This window comes from Myotis yumanensis, unplaced genomic scaffold, assembly GCF_028538775.1.
Source record: "Myotis yumanensis isolate MYYU_CA2020_CCGP unplaced genomic scaffold, mMyoYum1.0.hap1 SCAF_1, whole genome shotgun sequence".
NCBI classification, from domain to species: Eukaryota; Metazoa; Chordata; class Mammalia; order Chiroptera; family Vespertilionidae; genus Myotis; species Myotis yumanensis.
In genome coordinates this window covers 159726133-159750285 of record NW_027223752.1, presented here as the reverse complement: position 1 = coordinate 159750285, position 24153 = coordinate 159726133, and the positions used below count along the sequence as shown (strand labels likewise).

At 40.7% G+C, this 24153-nt stretch overlaps 1 protein-coding gene and 1 pseudogene across 2 annotated transcripts in view; one reads left to right on the top strand and one right to left on the bottom strand.

Moving 5' to 3' along the window:
- The window catches only part of WDR37 (WD repeat domain 37), an 80051-nt gene extending 56242 nt beyond the window's left edge, over positions 1-23809 (bottom strand). Inside the window, exons 1-3 of one of the 2 annotated variants that reach the window (XM_070391115.1) lie at positions 23636-23809; positions 8142-8319; positions 3259-3355 (exon numbers count right to left, since the gene is read on the bottom strand). In XM_070391115.1, the coding sequence (XP_070247216.1) occupies positions 3259-3355; positions 8142-8279 (235 nt within the window). In that variant the 5' untranslated portion in view covers positions 8280-8319; positions 23636-23809. Of the gene's footprint in view, positions 1-3258; positions 3356-8141; positions 8320-23062; positions 23276-23635 lie in introns of those variants that run through there. The other variant, XM_070391123.1, reaches the window with a different exon arrangement.
- Positions 539-1390, top strand: LOC138998954 (F-actin-capping protein subunit alpha-1-like; annotated as a pseudogene).
- Positions 23810-24153: the final 344 nt, after the last annotated feature.

Here is a 24153-nt window from a genome sequence, read left to right as displayed (position 1 = left end):
CTCATTGTGGCCCTCGAGTCAAAAAGTTTGCCCACCCCTGGGTTAGAACGTCAGCCTGCTCTAACCATGAGGATCTTGGGTTCGATTCTGGTCAAAGGCACATACCTGGGTTGCAGGTTCGTTCCCAACCCCAGTCAGGGCATGTGCAGGAAGCAACCAAATCAATCAATGTATCTCTCTCACATCAATGTTTCTCTCTTTCTCTCCCCCCTCCACTTCCCTCCCTTCCTCCCTCCCCTTCCTCTCTCTCTAAATAAATAAATAAAATCAAAGACTGCCCTTGGGTGAGGATTTTTTTAAAAAACATCTAGCCCTGACCAGTTTGTCTCAGTGGATAGAGTGTTGGCCTGCGGACTGAAGGGTCCCAGGTTCGATTCCGGTCAAGGGCATGTACCTTGGCATCCCCAGTAGGAGGTGTGCAGGAGGCAGCTAATCGATGTTTCTCTCTCATCGATGTTTCTAGCTCTCTATCCCTCTCCCTTCCTCTCTGTAAAAAATCAATAAAATATATTTTTAAAAAAACACACCTAAAGACAAGATGGCCGACTTCGAGGATCAGGTGTCAAATGAGAAGGTACATATAGCTGCTAAATTCATCACTCATATACCCCCCAGAGGAATTAATGAAGCATTCAATAATGTCCAGCTACTCCTTAATAATGAATGACAATTTCCTTGAGGAAGGGGCAGCACAAGCATTTGCTCAGTATAATATGGATCAGTTCACACCTATAAAGATAGAAGGATATGAAGATCAAGTCTCAATTACAAAACACAGTGACCTGGATAATAGCAGATTTTTTGATCCAAGAAACAAAATTTCCTTTAAGTTTAATCAATTACAGAAAGAAGCAAGTTACTCCCAGCCAGAGGAGGTAGATGGAGGTCTGAAGTCTTAGAGAGAATCCTATGACAGCACTTTAAGGGCCTATGTGAAAGATCACTATTTCAATGGCTTCTGTGCTGTTTATGTTAAAACTATAGATGGGCAACAGACGATTACTGCATATATTGAAAGCCACCAGCTTCATCCTAAAAACTTCTGGAATGGTCATTGAATATCACAATGAATATCACAATATCACTACCTAAAGCCCAGGAGGTTGGAGTACTTAAGATTTAGATTCATTATTATGAAGATGGCAGTGTTCAATTGATTAGTCATAAAGATGTACAGGATTCACTAACTGCTTCGAATGAAGTCCAAACTACCAAGGAGTTTATTAAAATCACAGAGCATGCAAAAAATGAGTATCAGACAGCAATTAGTGAAAACCATCAAACAATGCCAGACACCACATTCAAGGCCTTGTGCCGGCAGCTTCCAGTTACCCACACCAAAACTGACTGGAACAAGATACTCAGCTATAAGACTGGCAAAGAGCCCTAGCCGGTTTTGCTCAATGGATAGAGCATCGGCCTGCAAACTGAAGGGTCCCAGGTTCAATTCTGGTCAAGGGCACATGTCCAGGTTGTGGGCTCGATCCCCAGTAGGCGGCGTGCAGGAGGCAGCTAGTCAATGGTTCTCTCTCATCATTGATATTTCTATCTTTCTCTCTCTCTTCCTTCCTCTCTGAAATCAATAAACATATATATTTTTAAAAATATATAAATCACAAATAAAACCTAAAAATGAACCAAAGTGAAAAAGATAACTTCCAGGAAGTATCTTTCTATTGTAACCTATTATTTAAGGAAATACTAGTGATTTCTTCTAAGTAGGATACTTGTTCCAAATTACTTTTCCGCAGTCCTGCCTGCCAAGAACTTAAATGTAACTGTGTTATAGCAACCCTTCCATGTATATTGACAGGTATATGTGAGATCTCAGAATACACAAGTGACACAGATATGACAACTGAAATGGTAGATTCATTTACATTGTTTATACTTCTATGACCAAGCCTTAAGCGAAAGTCAGGTTTTTAAAAACCAAATATTGTCTTCCCACCTATCACCATATACATGTAAAAAAGAAGGGTGTTTGTGTCCTGGCAGGGATGGCTCAGTTGGTTGGGCATCTTCCCCTACACCAAGAGGCTGCTGATTGGATTCCTGGTCAAGGGCACATGCCTAGGGTTGTGGGCTTGATCCCCAGTAAGGGGCTTGTAGGAGGCAGCCTATCGATGTCTACTCTCACTTCAATGTTTCTCTCTCCCTTCTCTCTCTCTAAAAAAAAATCAATAAACTATCCTTTTTTAAAAAAGGGTGTCTGTGCTTCAGCTTTATTTATGCTCAGTAATAGAGTCAAGCAAGAGTCTGTTTCCAACTGATCCATTGAACTGTGTAAGCATTTTTTTAAATATATTTTTATTGATTTCAGAGAGGAAGGAAGAGGAAGAGAGAAACAGCAATGATGAGAGAGATTGGCTGCCTCCTACATATCCCCTACTGGGGATCGAGCTCCACAGAATATGTGCCATGACCGTGAATCAAACTGTAACCTCCTGGTTCATAGGTCGATGCTCAACCACTGAACCATGACAGCTGGACAGCATTTTTATTTCAAATGAAATATATTTGTATTGTTAAAAAAAAAAAAAAACACTAAAGACAAACTAATTAAAAATTATTTTGATTTATCTTTAATAAGTCAAACAGATAATACATTTTAGGAAATCCTCAAAATAAAGTATATTTTAAATTTAAAAAGAAAACCATGAATCAACATTTTCATAATTTACAGTATACTTTATGTAAGATGCATTTATTTTTTATAAAATCATAATTTGGATCAGCAGGTGTGATCAGCATAACACTACCCATCCCAAAGATAACCTGTGAACATGTGACCTCATGGCAAAAGGGCCCTGCAGGTGTGACTAAGGTGAAGAACCACTGATGGGGAGATGAACTTGCATAACTCAGGCGACCCATCCTTCCCACATGCCCTTAGGAGTGGGTCACAGATGACAGAGGAGGGATGAGCCACAGAGTGTGGCAGGCTCTACACGCTGGGAACACCAGCAAGAAGGTGGGGACACTGTCCTCACTCCAAGTAAATGAAATCTGCCACAAGCCAAACAAACAGGAGGAGAAGATTCCTTCTCATGCCTCCAGAAGGAACACAGCTCTGCCCACACCTGATTTTCATCTGCAGAGCTTTAAGATAATAAATTGTGTTATTCAAAGCCACTAATCTTACTATGGCAGCAGAAAAGAAAACAAATGCAGTGGTGAATGTCCACCCACAAATTTGACTCTCAAAGATTTTTAAGTGAAAAGTTATAAAAGTATATTAAGACAGGAAATACTCACATTCTAAATTTTCAATATAAAGGTTTTCAAATTCTCTTTCTATTTGACCAAACAGTTCCAAAAGTGTACTGCGAACTGAGGAAGGCAGTTTAGAATCCTGTAGAAAAAGAAGATTTTGTTTAAAATGCATAATGAATGAGAAACTCTGATACCAAGTACCAATATATTTTTTCCAAAGTGAATTATCTTATATCTTAAGCTTTTATATCTTTAGATGTTTTATTTCTTATACATAAAATGTTTACAGAACTTAAAGTCTCAAATTTCTATAGCTAAAACTAAAATCAATATGGGATTCAAGAATAAGCACTTCTTCGAAACAACACAATTGTTTTTTTACAAGGGAGGAAATAAGCCTACCTTATTTTAAAAATTCCAAATTTGTAGAGAAGGCATGCAGTTCTCACAAATAAAATTATATTATGTCCTGGCCGGTTTGGCTCAGTTGGTTGGAGCACTGTCCAGTACACCAAAAGGTCATGGGTTTGCTTCCCGGTCAGGGCACATTCCTAGGTTACAGGGAGCATATGGAAGGTAACTGACCCATGTTTCTCTCTCTCTCTTCCTTTCTCTATAAAATCAATGACTATATCTTTGGGTGAGGATTTTTTAAATTACATTATAAATAGCCTTTAAATTCTATCATGTGGTATTATAAATTAATTTTAATAAGTTACATATTAATAGAAATTGTGCCTTATAGAATCCTTATGTCCACTGTAACTCTATGTAATACCTAAAAGATTATCATGAGGAGAGAAAAAAGAAAAATTTCACCTGTAAAAGCAAAACTTGTATCAGTTAAATGAAAACATTACCATGTAAGTTCCCAGTTAGCTCCTGGTGCCTGCTTGCCTCAGCACGTGCTCTGCACACCTTCAGTTCTGTCTAAACCTCATGGGAAGTCAGTGGGAAGAAGCAACAGCTCAGCTAAATTTTTAGGTATGGTCAAATGAGTAAGCAGTACCTTAGGCACCAACTGTGTTCACAAGCGTTTACCTTCCAGACACTGTTAATAACAGGGAGAATGACACAGTCTACATTCTCTTCTAATTTCCTAAGGACATGGCCTATATTGTAGAGTATCTTCTGAGTGACCCCCTCTCCCAGCACTTAAAAGTATTCTTAAACAAAATTCTTAATAAGTATTTCTTAAAAAATGTTTTAATACTTTAACTGCTGACACAGTCATTTTCTAAGTGGCTTTTCAAATTTATATGCAGAACAAACTTTTTGATGTTTAGTGAGTTGCAAATATATATAACATTTATTAAATTCCTTCAGATTAACTTCTTAGGAAGACAAGAATTTTGGGCAAAATGATCTCTAATGACATAAGCATTTTAGCAGTATGTTTTTAAGTAAACACAGAATGCTCAAGTAAATTTTACAAGCTACCTGAAAATATATGTGAAGCCTTATTTACAAACTGAATCTGATAGAACTGGTTCATGCAACCTCTCTCAATACCCCTCTAAAATTCCAATTAAAGCCCTAACCGGTTTGGCTCAGTGGATAGAGCATTGGCCTGCAGACTCAAGGGTCCCAGGTTCGATTCCGGTCAAGGGCATGTACCTTGGTTGCAAGCACCTACCCAGTAGGGAGTGTGCAGGAGGCAGCTGATCAATGTTTCTCTCTCATTGATGTTTCTAACTCTCTAACCCTCTCCCTTCCTCTCTGTAAAAAATCAATAAAATATATATTTTTAAAAATAATAAAATAAAATACCAATTTAAAAAACATGAAAAAAAAAGAAATAAAACTTAAAGTAACAATGAAAAATAAACTAAACTAAACCAGCACAATTAATGTTTAACACACTGTCTGCCCCGCCTCATGGCCCTTGCCTAGTCTCTTCCCTCTCCGTGCCATGATCCCACAGAACCCCTCATTCACTTGGAAGCTTTTCTGACTCCCAAGGCCCAATCTCCTCTCATGTCTATCAATTCCAACTCACCTACACCCATAATGTTTAAGATCCTGATTCAGCCAATGAAATGTTACATTTACTTAAATAGTAAACGCCTCTTAAAATGTAATTGTAATGGAGATAAAACTAAGATGTCAGTGTTAATGTCACTTGATAAAATAAAGACAATCAAGAAGCAACGTGCAGTGAAATGAGAACTTTTCCACTGGAGGGCAAGTGGCCTGACAGAGCTCCTCCTGACCTTTCCTAACAGCTCTCCTAGTGCCACTTGACTTCACAGACCCTGAACTGAGGAATGTAACTTATGGTATCACTTGAGAAAACTCTAACAGAAAAACTACTATGGATTCAGTAAAGCTGTAAAGCTTGTAAAGGGAATTACATTTTACCACAGCAGCATGTTCCTAGATAAAAGATGACCCTCAATGCTCCATGCCCACAGAGATTCAGCAGCCCTGTGCAACTACAGACTTCCCACCCCTGAGCTAAGCACTGCTTCCTAAACTACTTCCGACTCATGAATCTAAGAGGTAATTGACTATAGCTTCTTCACACTAATCTTCACTATTGATAGTGCTCCCCAACAAACTCAAAGAGCATGACTGTAACCTCCTCTAGAGAATGACCTACTGTTCAACTCAAACCCACTGGTAAAATCAACCACCTGTGCTCTCAGACCCCTCTGCTTACACCCACTACGACAATTGCTTGCCCCCATACCACTGCTACCATCCTCCCGCTGCTGAACCAGGCAAAGCACCTCACACCAGCCTTTCAGGACACTGGACTCATTGACAAGTAGGCACCATCCAAGGAACACTGGAGACACCACGATGAGGGCCGAGGAGCAGTGATAGGCTGTGCAGCTTGGAGGGCTCTGAATGGCCTTCACAAAAGGTTACCCTGAGATGCAATTACCCATGGTGCTACATCACAATGGAGGGCAGGCCCTCAGAAGGCCAAGAGAACACACGTACCTCATATGGCAGTTCATGCTAGGAATGCTAGCAAAGGTTATAGAATTTTTCACTGCTAGAAATGTAAATAAATCTAACAATTAAAAAGATATATCTTAGTCATGGCCAATGTGGCTCAGTTAGTTGGAGTATTGTCCCATATACCGAAAGGTCAAAGGTTTGATTCCCGGTCAGGGCACATATTTAAGTTTACGGGTTTGATCCCCAGTAGCTCCATTTGACTATTTAAATGTAAGTTAATAAAAAATTTTTTAATTCCTCAGTCACAGGAGACACCTGAGGCTTGTGGCTCCCATATCTGATAGCAAAGATCTAGAACATTCCATCATAGAAGGTCCACTGCACACCTCTGGTTCAAATTCTTTCCTAAGAGTTATGGGCTGTGTTTCCCCCTAAACTCATATGTGGAAGTACTGACCCTCCCACATCTCAGAATATGACTTTATTCAGAGCTACAGTGATTGAGGTCACTGGGGTGACCCTAATCCAATCTGACTGGTGCCCTTATCAGAAGGGGAGATGAAAACACAGACACACACAGATGGACAACCATGTGAAGACATAAGTAGGAAACAACCATCTATAAGCCAAGGAGAGAGGCTTCAGGAGAAACGGCCCACACCTTGATCTCCAACTTTTAGCCTCCAAGACCGAGGGAGAATAAAGTTCTAATAAGTCCCCTCAATCTGTGTGGTACTTTGTTACGGCCACCCAAACTCACTAACACACTAAGAATATCAAACCTATTTTGGAGGCTCCTTAAAGTCTATGGTTTTTATTTCCAATACTGTTAAAATATAGTTTCTTTTAGAAAGCAGAACCAGGCATTTGTTCATTTATTCATCCATTCAATACGTATTAACAGGGTTCTAACTGAATATTTACTACATGCCAAGCAATTGCACTAGGTTCTGAGTGTGTACTGCTGCCCTCCTAGAAGCTGCATTCTGGAGGCTCAGAAATCAGAGTCCCAGGCATGGTTCTAATAAGATCCAACATTCCAATGAGCCAATTTCTCAGATTTCAGCCTTATTTTCCTGTTATATTATGGCCGTTGAATTAGTTATAATTGTGAAGGGACAGTCATAAAACTATATGTATGTATGCTTCTATACATGTTTATATATACTATTATGAATATGTAGTATATATAGTTAGAATTTATTTTATTATCAAATATACTTTTAGGTTTCACAATGTCCTTTAAAAACTAACAAATTTTCATAATAAAGAAACTAGAAAAAGTGTAAGAAAACTTAGCCTTATCAATAAAATATTAGTTCGTCTGATCAAAAGGGACATCAAATAGATATACTCACTACAGAAAACTCAGGATAAAGCCAAGAAAACATACTGAAAGACCTGATTCCAGAAACTCTCCAGAGAACAGAAAGATCACTGAAATAATACCTGATTCTCCTTTTCTTGAGACTATTAGACAGACAATTAAAACTGCACTGTAGAATAAAAACTGTACCGTAGAATAGTACAAAGAAGAAAAACTGATCCAAACTGTCACACCACTTTTTTTTAATACTATATATTGTAAAAACATTAACCTGGGGCCCTTGCTCGTTTGGGTCAGTGGATAGAGACCATCAGCCTGCGGACTGAAGGGTCCTGGGTTCAATTCCAGTCAGGGCACATGCCCAGGTTGCAGGCACGATCCCCAGTAGGGAGTGTGCAGAAGGCAGTCGATCAATGATTCTCCCATATCATTGATGTTTCTCTCTCTCTCCCTCTCCCTTCCTCTCTGAAATCAATAAAAATCTATTTTTAAAAAAAACAAAAAACATTAACCTTGGAATTGAATCCTGTCACTGTGTAGGCTATTGTATTTGACAGTAGTTTTATTTAAGGGAGGGGAAGTTAGGTTTGTTTTGTTTTTTGGTAACCCACACTTTTTCTCTACTTTAGAGACCTGTGTATATTTGGCTATTTCTGGAAAATTACAAACATGCTCAGCACTAACTTACTTGTCCTTCTAACATTTCTCTTGGCAAACCCGTCCTCTCCTGTTCAGAGCTGTTAGTTCTTCGTATAGAAAGGCTATGAGATTTGCGTTTCTGTTTTGCTTGGCGAGCAGTTGAACAGCTCCCGCTTTCTGTGGGCATTACTTCTATAAGGTGGTATCTTGGTCACTCCTGCAATAAGCTAGACAAAAGCAGGAAAAACAAGTACTTTATTTCTGATCACAGCAAATTGAAATGAAGGAAAAACAGTGGACAAGACAATGACTACTTTTCATTCCAAACTTCCTTACTATGATTAACATTGACTATGTAATTCAGAATATGACAAATTAACATTTTAAGGTAGAGACCACACACAGCCTTTGTTAAAAAGGTAATTTTTTATAAAATTTCATTAACATGTTTTAAAAATCCAATAGCAACAAAGACTTTAAAATACAGAACAACTCTCCCTTAACCAGCTTTCCCCAGACTCAGCCTACTCCCTAGGGGAACCAATTCTAACTCCATGTCCTAGACAAGGGGTGGGGAACCTTTTTTCTGCCGACGGCCACTTGGATATTTATAACATCATTCAAGGGCCATACAAAATTATCAACTTAAAATTAGCCTTCTATATTTGGTCAAGCATTTAATTAACCAACCCCTAATACCTTGGCAGGGCCAGACCAAATGATTTCTCTGGCCTCACATGGCCCGAGGGTCAGATGATCCCCATCCATCCTAGACTATAGATTCTAGAGCAGCGATTTTCAATACATGTGCCGCAAGAAGTTTTAAAAGATGCAGTACTAGACTATTTAGTCAGGAGCACTGGCCTCTTTTTCCTTAGATTGTCAAATTTAAAAAATGACAATAGCCAACACAATAGCCATCCGGTGTAAATGAATCAAAATTATACCTACATTTTGTCAGATCGGCAAGAAACATTTTTTTTTTCGTGTGCCGCAGGATTGTAGTAATTAGTTTGTGTGTGCCATGAGATGAAAAAGGTTGAAAATCGCTGGTCTAGAGTAATACAATGCAAGCCACCCATGTAACTGCAAATTTTCTAGTGGCCACATTAAAAAAAAAGTAAAAACAGGTGAAATTACTTTTAATTATTTATTTAACCCAATATGTCTAAAATAGTATCATTTTCATAATTGCAAAAAATACCAATGGGATATTTCTAGTTTGTAAGCTTCAACTTCAATGTATATTTCATATTCACAGCATGCCTCAAATGGAACCAGCCATGTTACAAGTTCTCGCACGTGGTCAGGGCTGCCATGAGACAGCAGATTTTCATTTACCGTTTTGAATACTACCTACTCATTTCATGCTACTATCAATTCTTCCTTCTAATATAACCATAAACATATTATGTTAATATAAGTTTAATTAACATACATATGACATTTCCTTCCTCGATTGCAGTTTCACATCTTGGGCATTTTTTACTCTTATTGATCCTTCCTTCTCCCAATGTATCTGTTAGTTCATGTAATTTTAAGTAATACATGTATATATCTTCCTTCTTCAACTACTGACAGTATATTTTGATCCTCTCCATTCCCCACTTCACTTTATTTTTTTATTTTTTTTAAGTAAACACATTATGTTTGACACCATCAATCACCTTTAGTTAAAATGTAAGCCTTGGAGACATGAAACATCAATACACAAACTACATGCAAATGAGAGAGTCCCACTTCACTTTAAGACTGTAGTATCCCACCTTTTCTTGAGCTCTCCCCCATAGCCACCCATCTCCCAACTTTTGTTCTATCATTTGAGATTATATAAATGTGAGAACAGAGTATGTGCCCTTTTGAGATTTTGAGCTTAATGCCCTTGAGATCCACCGAAGTTGCTGCACACACCAATAATTACTGCCATTTTTGATGGCTGGGTAGTATTCCATGGTATGGATGTACTACAATTTAACCTTTCACCTATTGCAAAAAAATGTGGTTCTTTCCAGATTTTCACTATTACAAGCAAAGCACTATGAACAATAATACACCAGTTTTTGTGTGAACTCCAGTTTCCATTTGTTTTGAATGAATGCCCAAATGTGAGATTGCTGGGGTATAGAGAAAACGCATATTTAGTTTTAAAAAAGCATTACTGAACCCTGGCCAGGATAGTGTGGCTCAGTTGGTTGGGCATCATCCTGTGCACAGAAAGATTACTAGTTCAATTCCCAGTCAGGTCACATGCCCAAGTTGTGGGTTCAATCCCTGGTAGGGGGTGTGCAGGAGGCAGCTAAATACTACCTACTCATTTCATGCTACTATCAATTCTCTCACATGGATGTTTCTCTATCTTCCCCTCTCTCTAAAACATCAATAAAAATAAAAAATATTGAGATAAAATTCAGATTCCATATAATAAGTCACTCCCACAACCACTAAAATACTTTCTCTACATTTAAATTTTCTAAAACTGGCCATTTAATATAAATAGATCTATACAATTTAAAGTTTGATCTATTGTGACTGGCTTTTTGCACTTAGCATGTTTTCAAGGCTCATCCACATCACGGCACTGCATTAGCAATTTCTTCCTTTTTATTGAAAAATATACCACATTTTACTTACCAATTCATCAGCTGATGGAAAGTTGGTTATTTCCATTTTTAGATTATGAATAATGCCACTGTGAACATTAGCATGCAAGTTTTTATATGCATTTATGTTTTCTTTTTTCCAACATACATACCTAGGAATGGAATTGCTGGGTCATAAGGTAACTCTATGTTTAACCATGTTGTTGTTTTTACAAACCATCAAGTTATTTTCCAAGGTGGAAAATATTCCCATCAGCAATGTATGAAAGATTCTGTCTTCCACATCCTCACTAGCATTTGGTTATCTCACTATTTTTAATTTTAGCTGTTCTGATAGGTGTGCAATATCTTGTCATGGTCTTAATTTGCATTTCCCTGGTGGTTGGTGTTACTGAACATCTTTTTGTGTGCTTATTTTTTTAAAAACATATTTTTAATGATTTCAGAGAGGAAGGGAAAGGGAGAGAGAGGTAGAAACATCAATGAAGAGAGAGAATCATTGATCGGCTGCCTCCTGCACACCCCACACTGGGGATGGAGCCTGCAACTCAGACATATGCCCTGACCGGGAATTGAATCATGACCTCCTGGTTCATAGGTCTACACTCAACCACTAAGACACGCCAGACAGGCTGTGTGCTTATTTTTGACGTCCGTATATCCTCTTCAATAAAATGCCTCTTCATGTCTTTTGCCCATTTTCCTAATATGATTGTTTGAATCTTTACTGTTAAGATTTCAGAACTGTTTATATTTTCTCCATATAAGTTATGTGTCAAATACGTGGACTGCAAATAGTTTCTCCCCGTCTGTAACCTGTCTTTTCATTCTAATATGATTTTTCACAAAGCAAAACATTTTAATTTGATGAAATCCAACTGACCAATTATTCTTCTATAAATCATACTTTGAAAGTCAGAGCTAAGAACTTTTCACCAACCCTAAATCCCAAAAATTTTCTCACTTAAAAATAAAATTATATACACACACACACACACACACACACACACACACACTGAGTGGCCAGATTATTATGACCACCTGACATTTGTAGGCAAATTAGCTATAATTTCGCGCTGAAGTTGCTAGAGGGCCAGACCATTATAAATAGGAAGCAGGTTGTTTACCACGACAGAAGTGATTTTTTTTCTGAAGATATGGGTAAACAACGAGATTTAACAGCCTTTGAATGTGGGATATATATTATTACGAGTGGACAGATTATTATGACCACCTGACGTTTGTAGGCAAATTAGCTGTACACTGCATCATATGGGATATGGAAGCCGAAGGCCTGTTCAAACACCTTTGCTGTCTGCAGTTACCAAGATAAAATGTCTCCAATTCGCACAGGAACACAAGGATTGGACAGTCGAGCATTGGAAAAAAGTCATGTGGTCCGATGAATCACGTTTCCAGTTGCATCATGCAGTTGGCAGAGTGAGAATTTGGTGGAAACAGCATGAAAGCATGCACCCCACATGCATGAATACAACCCTTCAAGCTGGTGGGGGCAGTGTTATGGTTTGGGGCATGTTTTCCTGGCATGATTTTTGCCCTTTAATTCGTGTGGAATAATGTCTGAATAGCACAACATACCTAAGTATCGTTGCTGATCAGGTTCATCCTATCATGTTGATGGCGTATCCCAATGGAGATGGCTTCTTCCAACAAGACAATGCGCCATGCCACGGTGCTCGCATTGTGCAGGAGTGGTTTCAAGAACATGAGGGAGACTTTACCTTGCTTAGGTGGCCCCCACAATCACCAGATCTCAATCCAATTGAGCATTTGTGGGACGAAGTTAAAAGAGCCATCAGGCAAACTGATTCCACAAGCATCAAATCTCACAGAACTGGACAGTGCTATTCATCAGGCATGGTGTCAGATTCCTCGCATCACCTTTCAACATCTCGTGGAGTCAATGCCAAGAAGAACCGCCGTAGTATTGAAGGCAAAAGGTGGCCCAACGGAGCACTGATGGGATGGTCATAATAATCTGGCCACTCATAATAATATATATCCCACATTCAAAGGCTGTTAAATCGCGTTGTTTACCCATATCTTCAGAAAAAAAATCACTTCTACTGTCGTGGTAAACAACCTGCTTCCCTATTTATAACGGTCTGGCCCTCTAGCAACTTCAGCATGAAATTATAGCTAATTTGCCTACAAATGTCAGGTGGTCATAATAATCTGGCCTGTGTGTGTGTGTGTGTGTGTGTGTGTGTGTATATATATATATATATATATATATATATATATATATATATATATATTTGATTTCAGAGAGGAAGGGAGGAGAGAAACATCAGTGATGAGAATCACTGATCAGCTGCCTCCTGCATGCCCACTACTGGGGATCGAGCCCAAAACCTGGGTATATGCCCTTGACCGGAATTGAAGCCAGGACCCTTTATTCTGCAGGCCAACGCTCTATCCACTAAGCCAAACCAGCTAGGGCTCATTTTCTTCTTAAAAATTTATTTTAATTTATGTGTATCATAATATGTAAAGTTTAGATCACGGTTTTTGGTTTTTTCTCATTTGAGTTTTTTGTTTCTGCTGATATTACCCAATTATTGCAGCACTATAAGTTTTGATCTACCCATTCTACACTGAACTGAGAAAGTTTGGCATACTAGTCAAAAATCAATTAGATATACTTATGTGGGATTACTTTTTGGTTCTCTATTTTGTTCTAGTGATCTATGTATCCATCCCTCTGCCAATACCATTCTTGATTACTGTGCTATCTCAAAATTAGTTATTCCTAAGTTGTCTTAGCTATTCTAGTTCCTTTGCCTTCCCATATAAATTTAGAACAAACTTTTCCATAGCTACAAAAACCTGATGAAGTTTCTACAGGAATTGTGTTTAATCTGTTCGACTTAGAGATAATTGGCATCTTACGTTGAGCCTTCTAAACTATGAACACAGTTTATTTAGATATTTTTTTCCTGTTTTGTAGTTTTCTGCATAAAAGTTCTCCATGTCGTCTCAGATTTACACTTAAGTTTATATTTTTGAGAAATTTTAAATATATTTTTATTTCCACTTCCACGTTAATTGCTGGTATTTAATTTTTTTAATATATTGAACTTATATCCTATAATCCTGTTGAACTCATTAGTTCTAAATTATTTTTGTGTGTAGGTTATTTGGCGTTTTCTATGTAGACTATTCTGTCATCTAAAAACAGCTTTATTGCCCTGGCTGGTTTGGCTCAGTGCATTGAGCGTGCCAACTAAAGGGTCCCGGGTTCAATTACAGTCAAGGGCACATGCCCAGGTTGCAGGCTCGATCTCCAGTAGGAGCTTGCAGAAGGCAGCAAATGATTCTCTCTCTTTGTTGATGTTTTCTCTCTCTCTCTCTCTCTCTCTCCTCCCTTCCTCTCTGAAATCAATAAAAATATATTTTTTTAAAAATAAAAACAGCTTTATATCTTCCTTTCTGATCTGTATGCCTTTAGTATTTCCTTTTATCTTATTGATCTGGCTAGAAATTCCAGTACTTAAAATAGTGACAACAGCCCAACCGGCATGGCTCAGTAGTTGAGCACTGATCTATGAACCAGGAGGTCACAGTTCAATTCTATGGTCAGATTATGAGGTCACGGCTCAATTCCATGGTCAGAGTACGTGCCCAGCTTGTGGGCTTGATCTCCAATGGGAAGCATGCAGGAGGTAGACAATCAATGATTCTCTCATCATTGATGTTTCCATCTCTCCCTTTCCCTTCCTCTCTGAAATCAATAAGAACGTATTTTTTTTTAAATAGTGACAACAAACATCCTTGTTTTTTTCTGATCTCAAGGTAAAAATATTCAGGCCCTAACTGGTTTGGTTCAGTGGATAGAGCATTGGCCTGTGGACTGAAAGGTCCCAGGTTTGATTCCGGTCAAGGGCATGTACCTTGGTTGCGGGCACATCCCCAGTAGGAGGTGTGCAGGAGGCAGCTGATCAATGTCTCTCTCTTATCGATGTTTCTCTCTATCCCTCTCCCTTCCTCTCTGTAAAAAAACAATAAAATATATTTTTTTTAAATATTCAGTATTTCACCATTAGATATGATGCTAGCTGTAGGTTATTTTGTAAATATTGTTACCATGTTGAGAAAGTTCTCTATTGTTTGTTTTCTGATTATTTCAGGAATGAGTATTGAATTCTGTCATGTATCTTTCTGCATCGCTTAATATGATTGTGGGGGTTTTTGTCATTTTAGCCTGCTAACAAGTCAATTACACTGATATCATGTAATATAACATGAATGTAACATCAGTTTATTCAATGAATAAACCCCACTTGATCACGATGCACAAGTCATTGTTCTCTCATTTTGTTTTGTTTTTTTCCTACCTTCTTGGGTTACCTGAATATTTTCTTCTGTTTGGGTTTGTTGTTTTTTTTTAATTTCAGAGAGGAAGGGAGAGAGATAGAAATATCAATGATGAGAATCATTGATTGGCTGCCTCCTGCACGCCCCCCACTTGGGGTATCGAGCCCACAACCCTGGCATGTGCCCTTAGCCAGAATTGAACCTGGGACCCTTTAGTCCACAGGCCAACACTCTATCCACTGAGCCAAACCGGCTAGGGCTTACCTAAATATTTTTTAAATTTAATTTTGATTTATCTATAGTATAGTTTCAATATATCTCATTGTTATAACTTTTTCTAGTGACTGTTGTAGGCATTACATTATATTTTCATAACATATCCCAGGCTATTGCTTATCAACATTTTACCAGTTCATAGTTAAGTGTAGAAACCTTACCTTCCTCCTCTATGTCTCTGCCCACCCCTCTTTCTAACATCATCATCTTAAAGATTTCCTCTACAAACAAAGAGAACCACGTCGGACAGTTATGCTTCAACTGCAAAAGGGTGTCTATTGAATTTACCAATGTTTGTTCTTTCTATTGTTAATTCTTCCTTCCTGGTGTTCCCACATCCCTTATGTCACTTTTCCGTTTAAAGAACTTCCGCTATCTTTTATTTTAGGGTAGGCCTGCTGGGCACAAATCATGTGAAGGATGTTTTCCCTTAATATATTATTCTGAGTTGACAGTTATTTTCCTTAAGCACTTCCTTCTGTCATCCATAGTTTCTAATGAGAAACCACTGTAATTCAAATTGTTTTTCTACTACAGGTAAAGTGACATATTTCCCTCTCACTGCTTTTTTTGTCTTTAGTTTTCAGAAGTTTGACTATGATTGTCTTAGCATGGATTTCTTTTAGGTGATTCTGCCTGGATACCACTAAGCTTCTTGAAACTGTGTTTATGGCTGGACAAAGTAGGCAACATTCAGCCGGTATTTCTTCAACTATATTTTGTGCCCCACTGTCTCCTCTTTCTGGGATTCTGATAACAAGAATGATAGATAGGTCCTTTGTTAAAGCCCTACAGGTCCCTGAAGTTATTTTTTCCAGCCTATTTTCTCTCTGTTATTCAGTTTGGGTAATTTCTATTGTCTTCAAGTTCACTGAATCTTTCCTCTGCCTTTTCCATTCTGTTATTGAGCCATCCGCTGGTTTCATTTATCTATTTCTCAGTTCTGAAATTTCCATGTTTTTTCTTTATATCCTGTATTTTCTTCCTGAGATTTTCTATTTTTGCTTCAAGTGCTTGTAATTAATCATTAAAATATTTTTATGACTGATCAGATCCTCATCAGTTCCTAACCAGAACTCCGACCAGAACTTTGGCTGGAGATCCTGGCTATAGGTCCTGACTAGGCTGCTGATCAACTGAAGGCTGTCTTCGTGTCATTCCTTCTTCACCGACTCCGTCCACACCTTTGGGGACCCCTGGACCCGCTGGGATTGGACACCAGCACCCAAGTGTTTGCACCCAATGCATCTGATCCTTGTTTCCTGAATATCCATGCATAGCTATACGTTCTCATATTTGCTGATGCCATTTACCTGACTTGGCACTAAATGTAAGCTCTATCACACTAGTAAATTTCTCTTCCTTTTAAAAAAAAATATATATATTTTTATGACTGCTTTAATATCCTTGTCAAATAATTCTAACATCTGTCATCACTGTCGTGCTGTCAGGTGACCTCTCATTCTCAAGTGAGGATTTTCCTGATTCTTCGTGTGACATGTGATTTTTTTAAAAATATATTTTATTGAATTTTTACAGAGAGGAAGGGAGAGTGATAGTTAGAAACATCAATGAGAGAGAAACATCGATCAACTGCCTCCTGCACACTCCCTACTGGGTATGTGCCCGCAACCAAGGTACATGCCCTTGGCCGGAATCGAACCTGCGACCCCTAAGACCGCAGGCCGATGCTCTATCCACTGGGCCAACCTAGTTAGGGCTGACATGTGATTTTTTTTAAAAATAAATTTTACTGATTTTTTTACAGAGAGGAAGGGAGAGAGATAGAGAGTTAGAGAGTTAGAAACATGAATGAGAGAGAAACATCAATCAGCTGCCTCCTGCACATCCAATGGGGGTGTGCCCGCAACCCAGGTACATGCCCTTGACCGGAATCGAACCTGGGACCTTTCAGTCCGCAGGCCGACGCTCTATCCACTGAGCCAAACCGGTTTCGGCTTAAATATATATTTTATTGATTTTTTACAGAGAGGAAGGAAGAGGGATAGAGAGTTAGAAACATCGATGAGAGAGAAACATTGATCAGCTGCCTCCTGCACGCCCCCTACTGGGAATGTGCCCTCAACCAAGGTACATGCCCTTGACCGGAATCGAACCCAGGACCCTTCAGTCCACAGGCCGACGCTCTATCCACTGAGCCAAACCGTTACGGCGAAAACTTTATTGATGATGTAAAATTACAGGAGTTCCTCTTCAAGGTCCCATCTCTGTCTGCCCTGCCATGGAAAAGTCCAATCTTGTCTTCAGCAGGGCCAGAATAGGCCACTGCCCAGCATTTCTGCTCCATATTCAAGTCCAGTCCAGTTCAGCATCTGGCTAGCTTAGTCTGTGTTCCCAGCTGCAGTCCATCACGTGTGGTATCTGCATGGCCCATGGCCATGCGGTTGCTTAAGGTCACATGGAGAGAGAACAGGCCAGCGCATAGGTAAGTGTGGGTCACAAAGCAAGTAGGAACAAGAGAATAAGAGCCAGGGAACAAGAACAAACAAGAGGGAACTCTTTGGGGATTTTAACTTTCCAAGATTTCACGCACTTCTGATGGGGTCCACCCACTAGTTAATCCACTGTTCCCCAAGCCAGACTGACAGGCCAGCACCTTGTCACCTGGACTTCACTGCGCATGCACCCATCTTGCTTTTCCCACCAACAATCTAGTAGTGGATGGGGGAAGGGAGAGATGTTAATTCCCTTGGAGGGACAATGCTCTGATTCCTTGGGGTGTAAAGCTGTTAGCTTCCTGGTAGCACAAACAGGCCTCTGCTTCCCAGCTAAATATGCTCAACAATGTCTGACTCTCCCTTTGCTCACTTATTTTATTAATATTATTAACTAATTATACCAATAACAAATTGAAGTATACATTTTGTCACTTCAAATATTTAATGGAATGCATGTAAATAATTCAGTTAAGTTAAACACTTCACTCAGAATGAAATCCATAAAGCCCCAGCTTAAATATTAACTCCTCGAAAAGGTTTCCTTTAACCACCACTACTCTTAGTGCTTCATGACCCTTACCCATATTTGTACTAAAATCTTATTTGTGGTTTTCTTAGTCAATGAATGCTTCCCCCCTACACCTTCAACACCATGAGGTCTGGAGCGTGGCTATTTGGGTTCACTACTGTATTTGTAGAGCCTACCATGTTGCCTGACAAAAACATCCTCAAACAATTGACGAATGTACAAGTGAATGAATGAATGAATGCATCTACCACTGATTAGCTGTGTAGTAACTTTTGTCAAGTAACTTGACCACCTTCCTAAGGCTTAGTTTTGTCATCTTTAAAGCAGGGATAATAACAGCACTTATTTCATTAAAGTCATTCATCAAATATTTGTTGTATATCATCTAGGTACTAGAATACAGTAGTGAACAAAACAAACTTGGTTCCTACCTTCAGGATGCATAGAGTTGGATTTTAAGCCAGATATTAAACATAAGATCTCATAATTTATTACAGCAATTATAAATCATGATGCATACTATGAAAGAAATATATAGATATTATGAGACCAGATATTAGCTAAAGTTAGGAAGATCATTCTAAGAAACTCATTTAAATTGAGACTGAAGAATTAGTAAAAATTAACCATGTGGAAAATAGAGAGGGACAGGAACAGTGCATGCAAATGCCCTGAGCTGGGAATAAGACTGGTTTATCAGAGACACTAAAAATAGGTAATGTAGCTACAACATAGTGAAAAAAGGAGAGAATGGTGGTGCAAGATAGGCTGGAGATACAGGCTTAGATTGTCCCTTACATCAAAATTTTATCCTAAAATAAAAAGGACGGCACTTAGAGGTTTTAAGCCGTTGACATTAGATTTGCATTAAAAATCAGTCTGGCCCTGACCAGTTTGGCTCAGTGGATATAGCGTCAGCCTGCGGACTGAAGGATCCCAGGTTCGAGTCTGATCAAGGGCGTGTACCTTGGCTGCGTCCCCAGTGAGGGGTGTGCAGGAGGCAGCTGATCAATGTTTCTCTCTCATCGATGTTTCTAGCTCTCTATTCCTCTCCCTTCCTCTCTGTAAAAAATCAATAAAATATATTTTTTTTTAAATCAGTCTGGCTGCTGTGTGAAAAATACACGAAAATAAGAGATGACTAGGAATGGGGAAGCTAGTCAGGAAGTTACTGAAGTAGTCTAGGAGATAAAATAATGACAGTTAAGATTAGAGAGTAGATAAACAGATTTGGGGAGTGGAGGAGCAAGTGAGGAAGGAAAGAGGTTATCAAAGAGTTTCCTAGTTTCAGAGGAAAGAGGTAGGTGAAATGGAGGCCAGAACGCTGATATGAGACAGCAGATTTGGAGAAGTAATAAAGAACTAATTATTGAACATATTATATTTGCAATGCCGTTGAATATCTAAAATACAAGGAGGCATATGTAACTAGACTGTATTTATAAAATCTGGCAGAGGTCTGGGCATTTTGACCCCATCATGACTCTAGATCCAATGCTTTGCCATATTACTTTCTTTGCAAGAAGGAAAGTTTATAATTCAGATTACTGGTGAAATAAGCATCACAAAATAAAACTGATGATCCCTTAAATGACATATGGAAACATTATTTTTTACTGAAATATGACAGGACAAATCTTTTGATGTAATTTAGATATGAAAATTTTGAGCTATAGAAATTAGAGATGGTTGAAATAAAGGGATAAACAAAAACTCATGCCTGGCTGGTGTCACTCAGTGGTTGAGCATTGACCTATGAACCAGGAGGTCACGATTCAATTCACGATCACAGCATATGCCCTGGTTGCAGGCTCAATTCCCAGTAAGGGGTGTGCAGGAGGCACCCAATCGATGATTCTCTCTCATCATTGATGTTTCTCTCTCTCCCCCTCTCCCTCTGAAACCAATAAAAATATACTTTAAAAAAAGAAAAATTCACAATGGCAGAATCTTTAATTGGTGGGATTTTATTTAGAAAACAAAGGTTCTATTGATATTAAATTCAACAAATTTGAATATAATCTATATATATAAAAGGCTAATATGCTAAGTGTCCGATCATCCAAACAGTCGCTATGATGCGTATTAACCACCAGGGGGCAGACACTCAAAGAAGGAGCTGCTGAGCTGCAAGTGACTTGGCAGTGGCGGTTCTCGGATGACACGCCCCAAAACCAGAGAGGAGGGAGCCCGATTCCTCACAGGGCAGTGCGATTCCACCTTCAGCCTTCAGTTATTTGCTGCTGGGACACTGTTGGCTCTGAATCTGGTTTACTGCCCACTTGTGTTTGTGTTCTACACACTGTACAACAGCAACTTTGCAGAGTGCCCTCTTGCACTCTGGGACCCCTGGGGGAATATTGGAGAGGCGGTTTCGCCCCTCCGGTTTCGCCCGACCCCCGCAGGCCAGGCTGAGGGACCCCACCTGCTGGAGGGACCCCACTCATTCCGCAGACGCTGGAGAGAGACCACAGGAGGTTGGCTCCAGGGGATGTCTAGCCCGTTTTGCCCAGTCCTGCTCCGACAGCCACCTTCTTATTAATTTCCTTTCAATATGCACTAATCTGTGCACCGGATCACTTCTAAATCTATGTTATGAAATAATTCACATGATCCCCCCATTGAACTATAGCTTAGTGTTTTTTAATGGAAACATTTAGAAACTATTTAACTGTGCCATATACAAGAAGTGGCCAAGAAACCAAACTAATTTAATGGAATCTTCTCCAGAAATTATGTTCTTCATGAAAATATAGGAAGGTGAATATAATTCTCTTTACCAGTGTTACACATATTAATAACTTCATAAAGCATATCAGTTTCCAAAATCATTAACAGCAACTTACCAGTTACCTTGCAGTTTATAAGGTGTTTTGTAAAGAAATAAAAAAATCAAAACCCTGTGGAAGCTATCCTGGCTTAGACCTCAAAGAAAAAAAGGAGACTTTATCTTTGGACATTTAAATCAAAAAAATAAAACTGTAAAGGGTTTCTCCTTCCTCTCTCAAGAACAATAACTGAAGCATTCTGTTAAGTATAAACTGTGAGGTTAATGCACTACCAAGTGTCTATCACTGGTTATACAATGTGCAAAAATTTCAGTAATAACCTTCTTTTCACCTCACAGTGCTTTTCTCCTAATAGCACACCTCAGCCACTGTACATTCAGTAGGAAATTAGCATTCTTCTTCTTCACAATTAATTTTAAAACCCTCAACTTCTGTCTTTCACTGAGAGCTTTTAACCCCTCACTCATCTCCATGAGCCACATGGTGTTCTGTGCTTTGCCTACTTTTATTTGTCACTTCACTAAACAGTCCATACACTGGCAATCTTTCCCCACTGTTCAACTTCCAACCATACATTCAAACTATTGTAAATCATAAATCTGGAAGAAGTTCGGTTCTCTGAAATCTGGCATCAAATGGAGCTTATCCATACTAAGTGATTTTATTTTTCTGTAACTTTCTGAAGTCTGTGCAGTCATATCTCAGATGTGAGTTCAGGTGCCTATGCTGTACATTGAATATTAACACTAAATTCTCCAGAAAATTCAGGTTCTGCCTCTTCCTCGAATTTCTTCAGCTATAGTTAACCATCCTTCCAAAACTAAGACTGTAGGTTCCTCTCGTTTTAACCTCTTTTAAATTTCTTTTTTTTTCTGTTGTTAATCTGTGACATTTTTTTCCCTGAAACTTTTTTATTTTTTTTACTCATCTCTTCATTCACATCCCACCTTTTCCCAGCAGGCATCACTGGTCCCAGCAGCACTTCCTTCCTTTCACAGCAGACCCGGCATGGAAAATAGGCTATTGGCTCAGGAGCTAAAGTATCTATTGTCTTCACCTCAGACAATGGGTCAGGGTTAGTTTAAATTCTGTTTAACATCTGATAACGAGTTTAGAGCGAGGAAGGAAGCATACTTAACAAAGACGTCCTGTGTCGAGGTCTTTGCAGGGTCCTATTATAACATAACCTTCTCAATAACAAAACGAGGCTAGGAATGGAGGCTGAGGAAGTTCCTTGCCTAAGGTCGCATTGCTATTGTTAAATGTGGCCAGGGTCCACGGCCCTCCTGTTTCCCTGGGCAGTGCTAACAGAAATGAGGGGTGCCGGTCACTGCGTTACTCCACCTCCGTCGGAATTGCCAAGGGATGGGCTCACCAGCCGTTGACCCGGGGGTGCCCTCGCCTCGACAGCGAAGGGAGCGTGCAGAAGGTGCCCAGAGGAGATCTGGGGTGCGCGACTACCTGGGGAATTTGCTTATTCGCAAGTGGGTTATTTCGGGGGCACCTGTAAGGTCAAACGTGCAGACCAGCACACTGGACTTAAAATTTTGACAGCCGTTTAAAACTCAATTACGGAAACTTCCAAACCAGCAGCGCTCTCTCACGTCGGCACAGCTTCCCAGGGCAGGGCCGAGGGGCGCTATGGGGGAGCCGGCTCTCCAGGCCTCAACGCACCTGCCCGTGCCACACGTGCAGCGGGAAGCGGTCTCTCCGGGAAAGGCAACCGTAACCGACGCCCACGGCGACGCCAGGCACCGCTGCGGGGCTCAACGCATCCTCCCCGACCCTCACCAGCGGCAGGGCTGGCGCACGAAGTGGGGGACGCGCGGAAACGGATGGGGGCAATGAAGTCCGAGGGAGGACTTCGAGAGCGCCGAGTGACCGGGCCCCCAGAAGCATGCCTCTACCCCAGGGCGAAGCGGCAGACTGCTTCAGCGGGGCAGCCCGTCCCGGAAGAAAAATGGCGGCCCGGCACTCACCAATCACGCCGCCGCCGAGCCCGCCGCCCTGCCTGCCGGGCCGTGCACTGCCACCGTCGCTTCCCAGCCACACGGAGCCAGGGACCGACGCGGAGACACAGGATACGGACTCTGCCCTGACGCGTCCTCCACCACCCGGCAACCTGATGATCCGCACTTCCGGCGCCGTCGGAAGTCCCGGCCTCGCCCCGCGCAAAGCACGCCAGCAATCCGGCCCATAACGCCGGAAACCACGCCCACTTCTGGGCCACAGGAAGTCCCGCCCAGCCCCAATAAATTCCGCCGGGTCTCCCGTGCCCGTGCCGCCGGAAGTCTCGCTTGGCGTCGCCCCGCGCTCCCACCGCCGGAAATCGCGCTCGGACTCCGCCCCTCATCGGAACTCCCGCCTCCGCCTCGCCGGAAATCCCGTTCCACAGCCCGCGCCCACGGGGTCGATAGTTGGGGGAGCCGGGGGTCGTTTGCGACGTGGGCGGAGGCGTGATGGCGTTCCTTATCCCCGATGATCACCCGGTCCTCGCTCCCACGTCGGCGCTGGTCTGGGGAGGCCCTGGGTGTGGGGCCGCAGATACTCACCGCGGCCGGGGTCCTCGGCGCCCCGGCATTGCTTGCTCTTGTGCATTGTCCCGCAGGCCCCTGGAGTTGGGGCCGGGGCCGCTCTTGCGGCCCGGCTGCGGGCAGACGTTGCGAGTGAGGCTGGTTGCTGCTCGGAGCCCGGCGGAGATGCTATTAATATTTCAGCTTATCTGCAGAAGGTGACTCAGCCAGCGTCCTTTCTGAAGTATCCGTTCACCATTGGCTCGCTGGAGAAACGAAATCAGCTGCTCACTGCGAAAGGCTTTCTGGCTTTGAGCCAGGCTGGGAAATCTGCATAGCAGATGAGTTCAGCTCCCACTGGGCGTGAAAAGCTCGCCGCAGTGAATCAAAAGCATGAAAGCATTGCTCTCCTATCTGGGTCACCTTTCTTGCTCCTTCCTTTAAAAACTAAAGCTCAGCATTCGAATTCAAGAAGCACTAATATGGTTGCTAGACAAGAAACAAATTTAACATATTTGGTGATCCAAATAACCAAAAAGTATGTAGAATTAAACCCT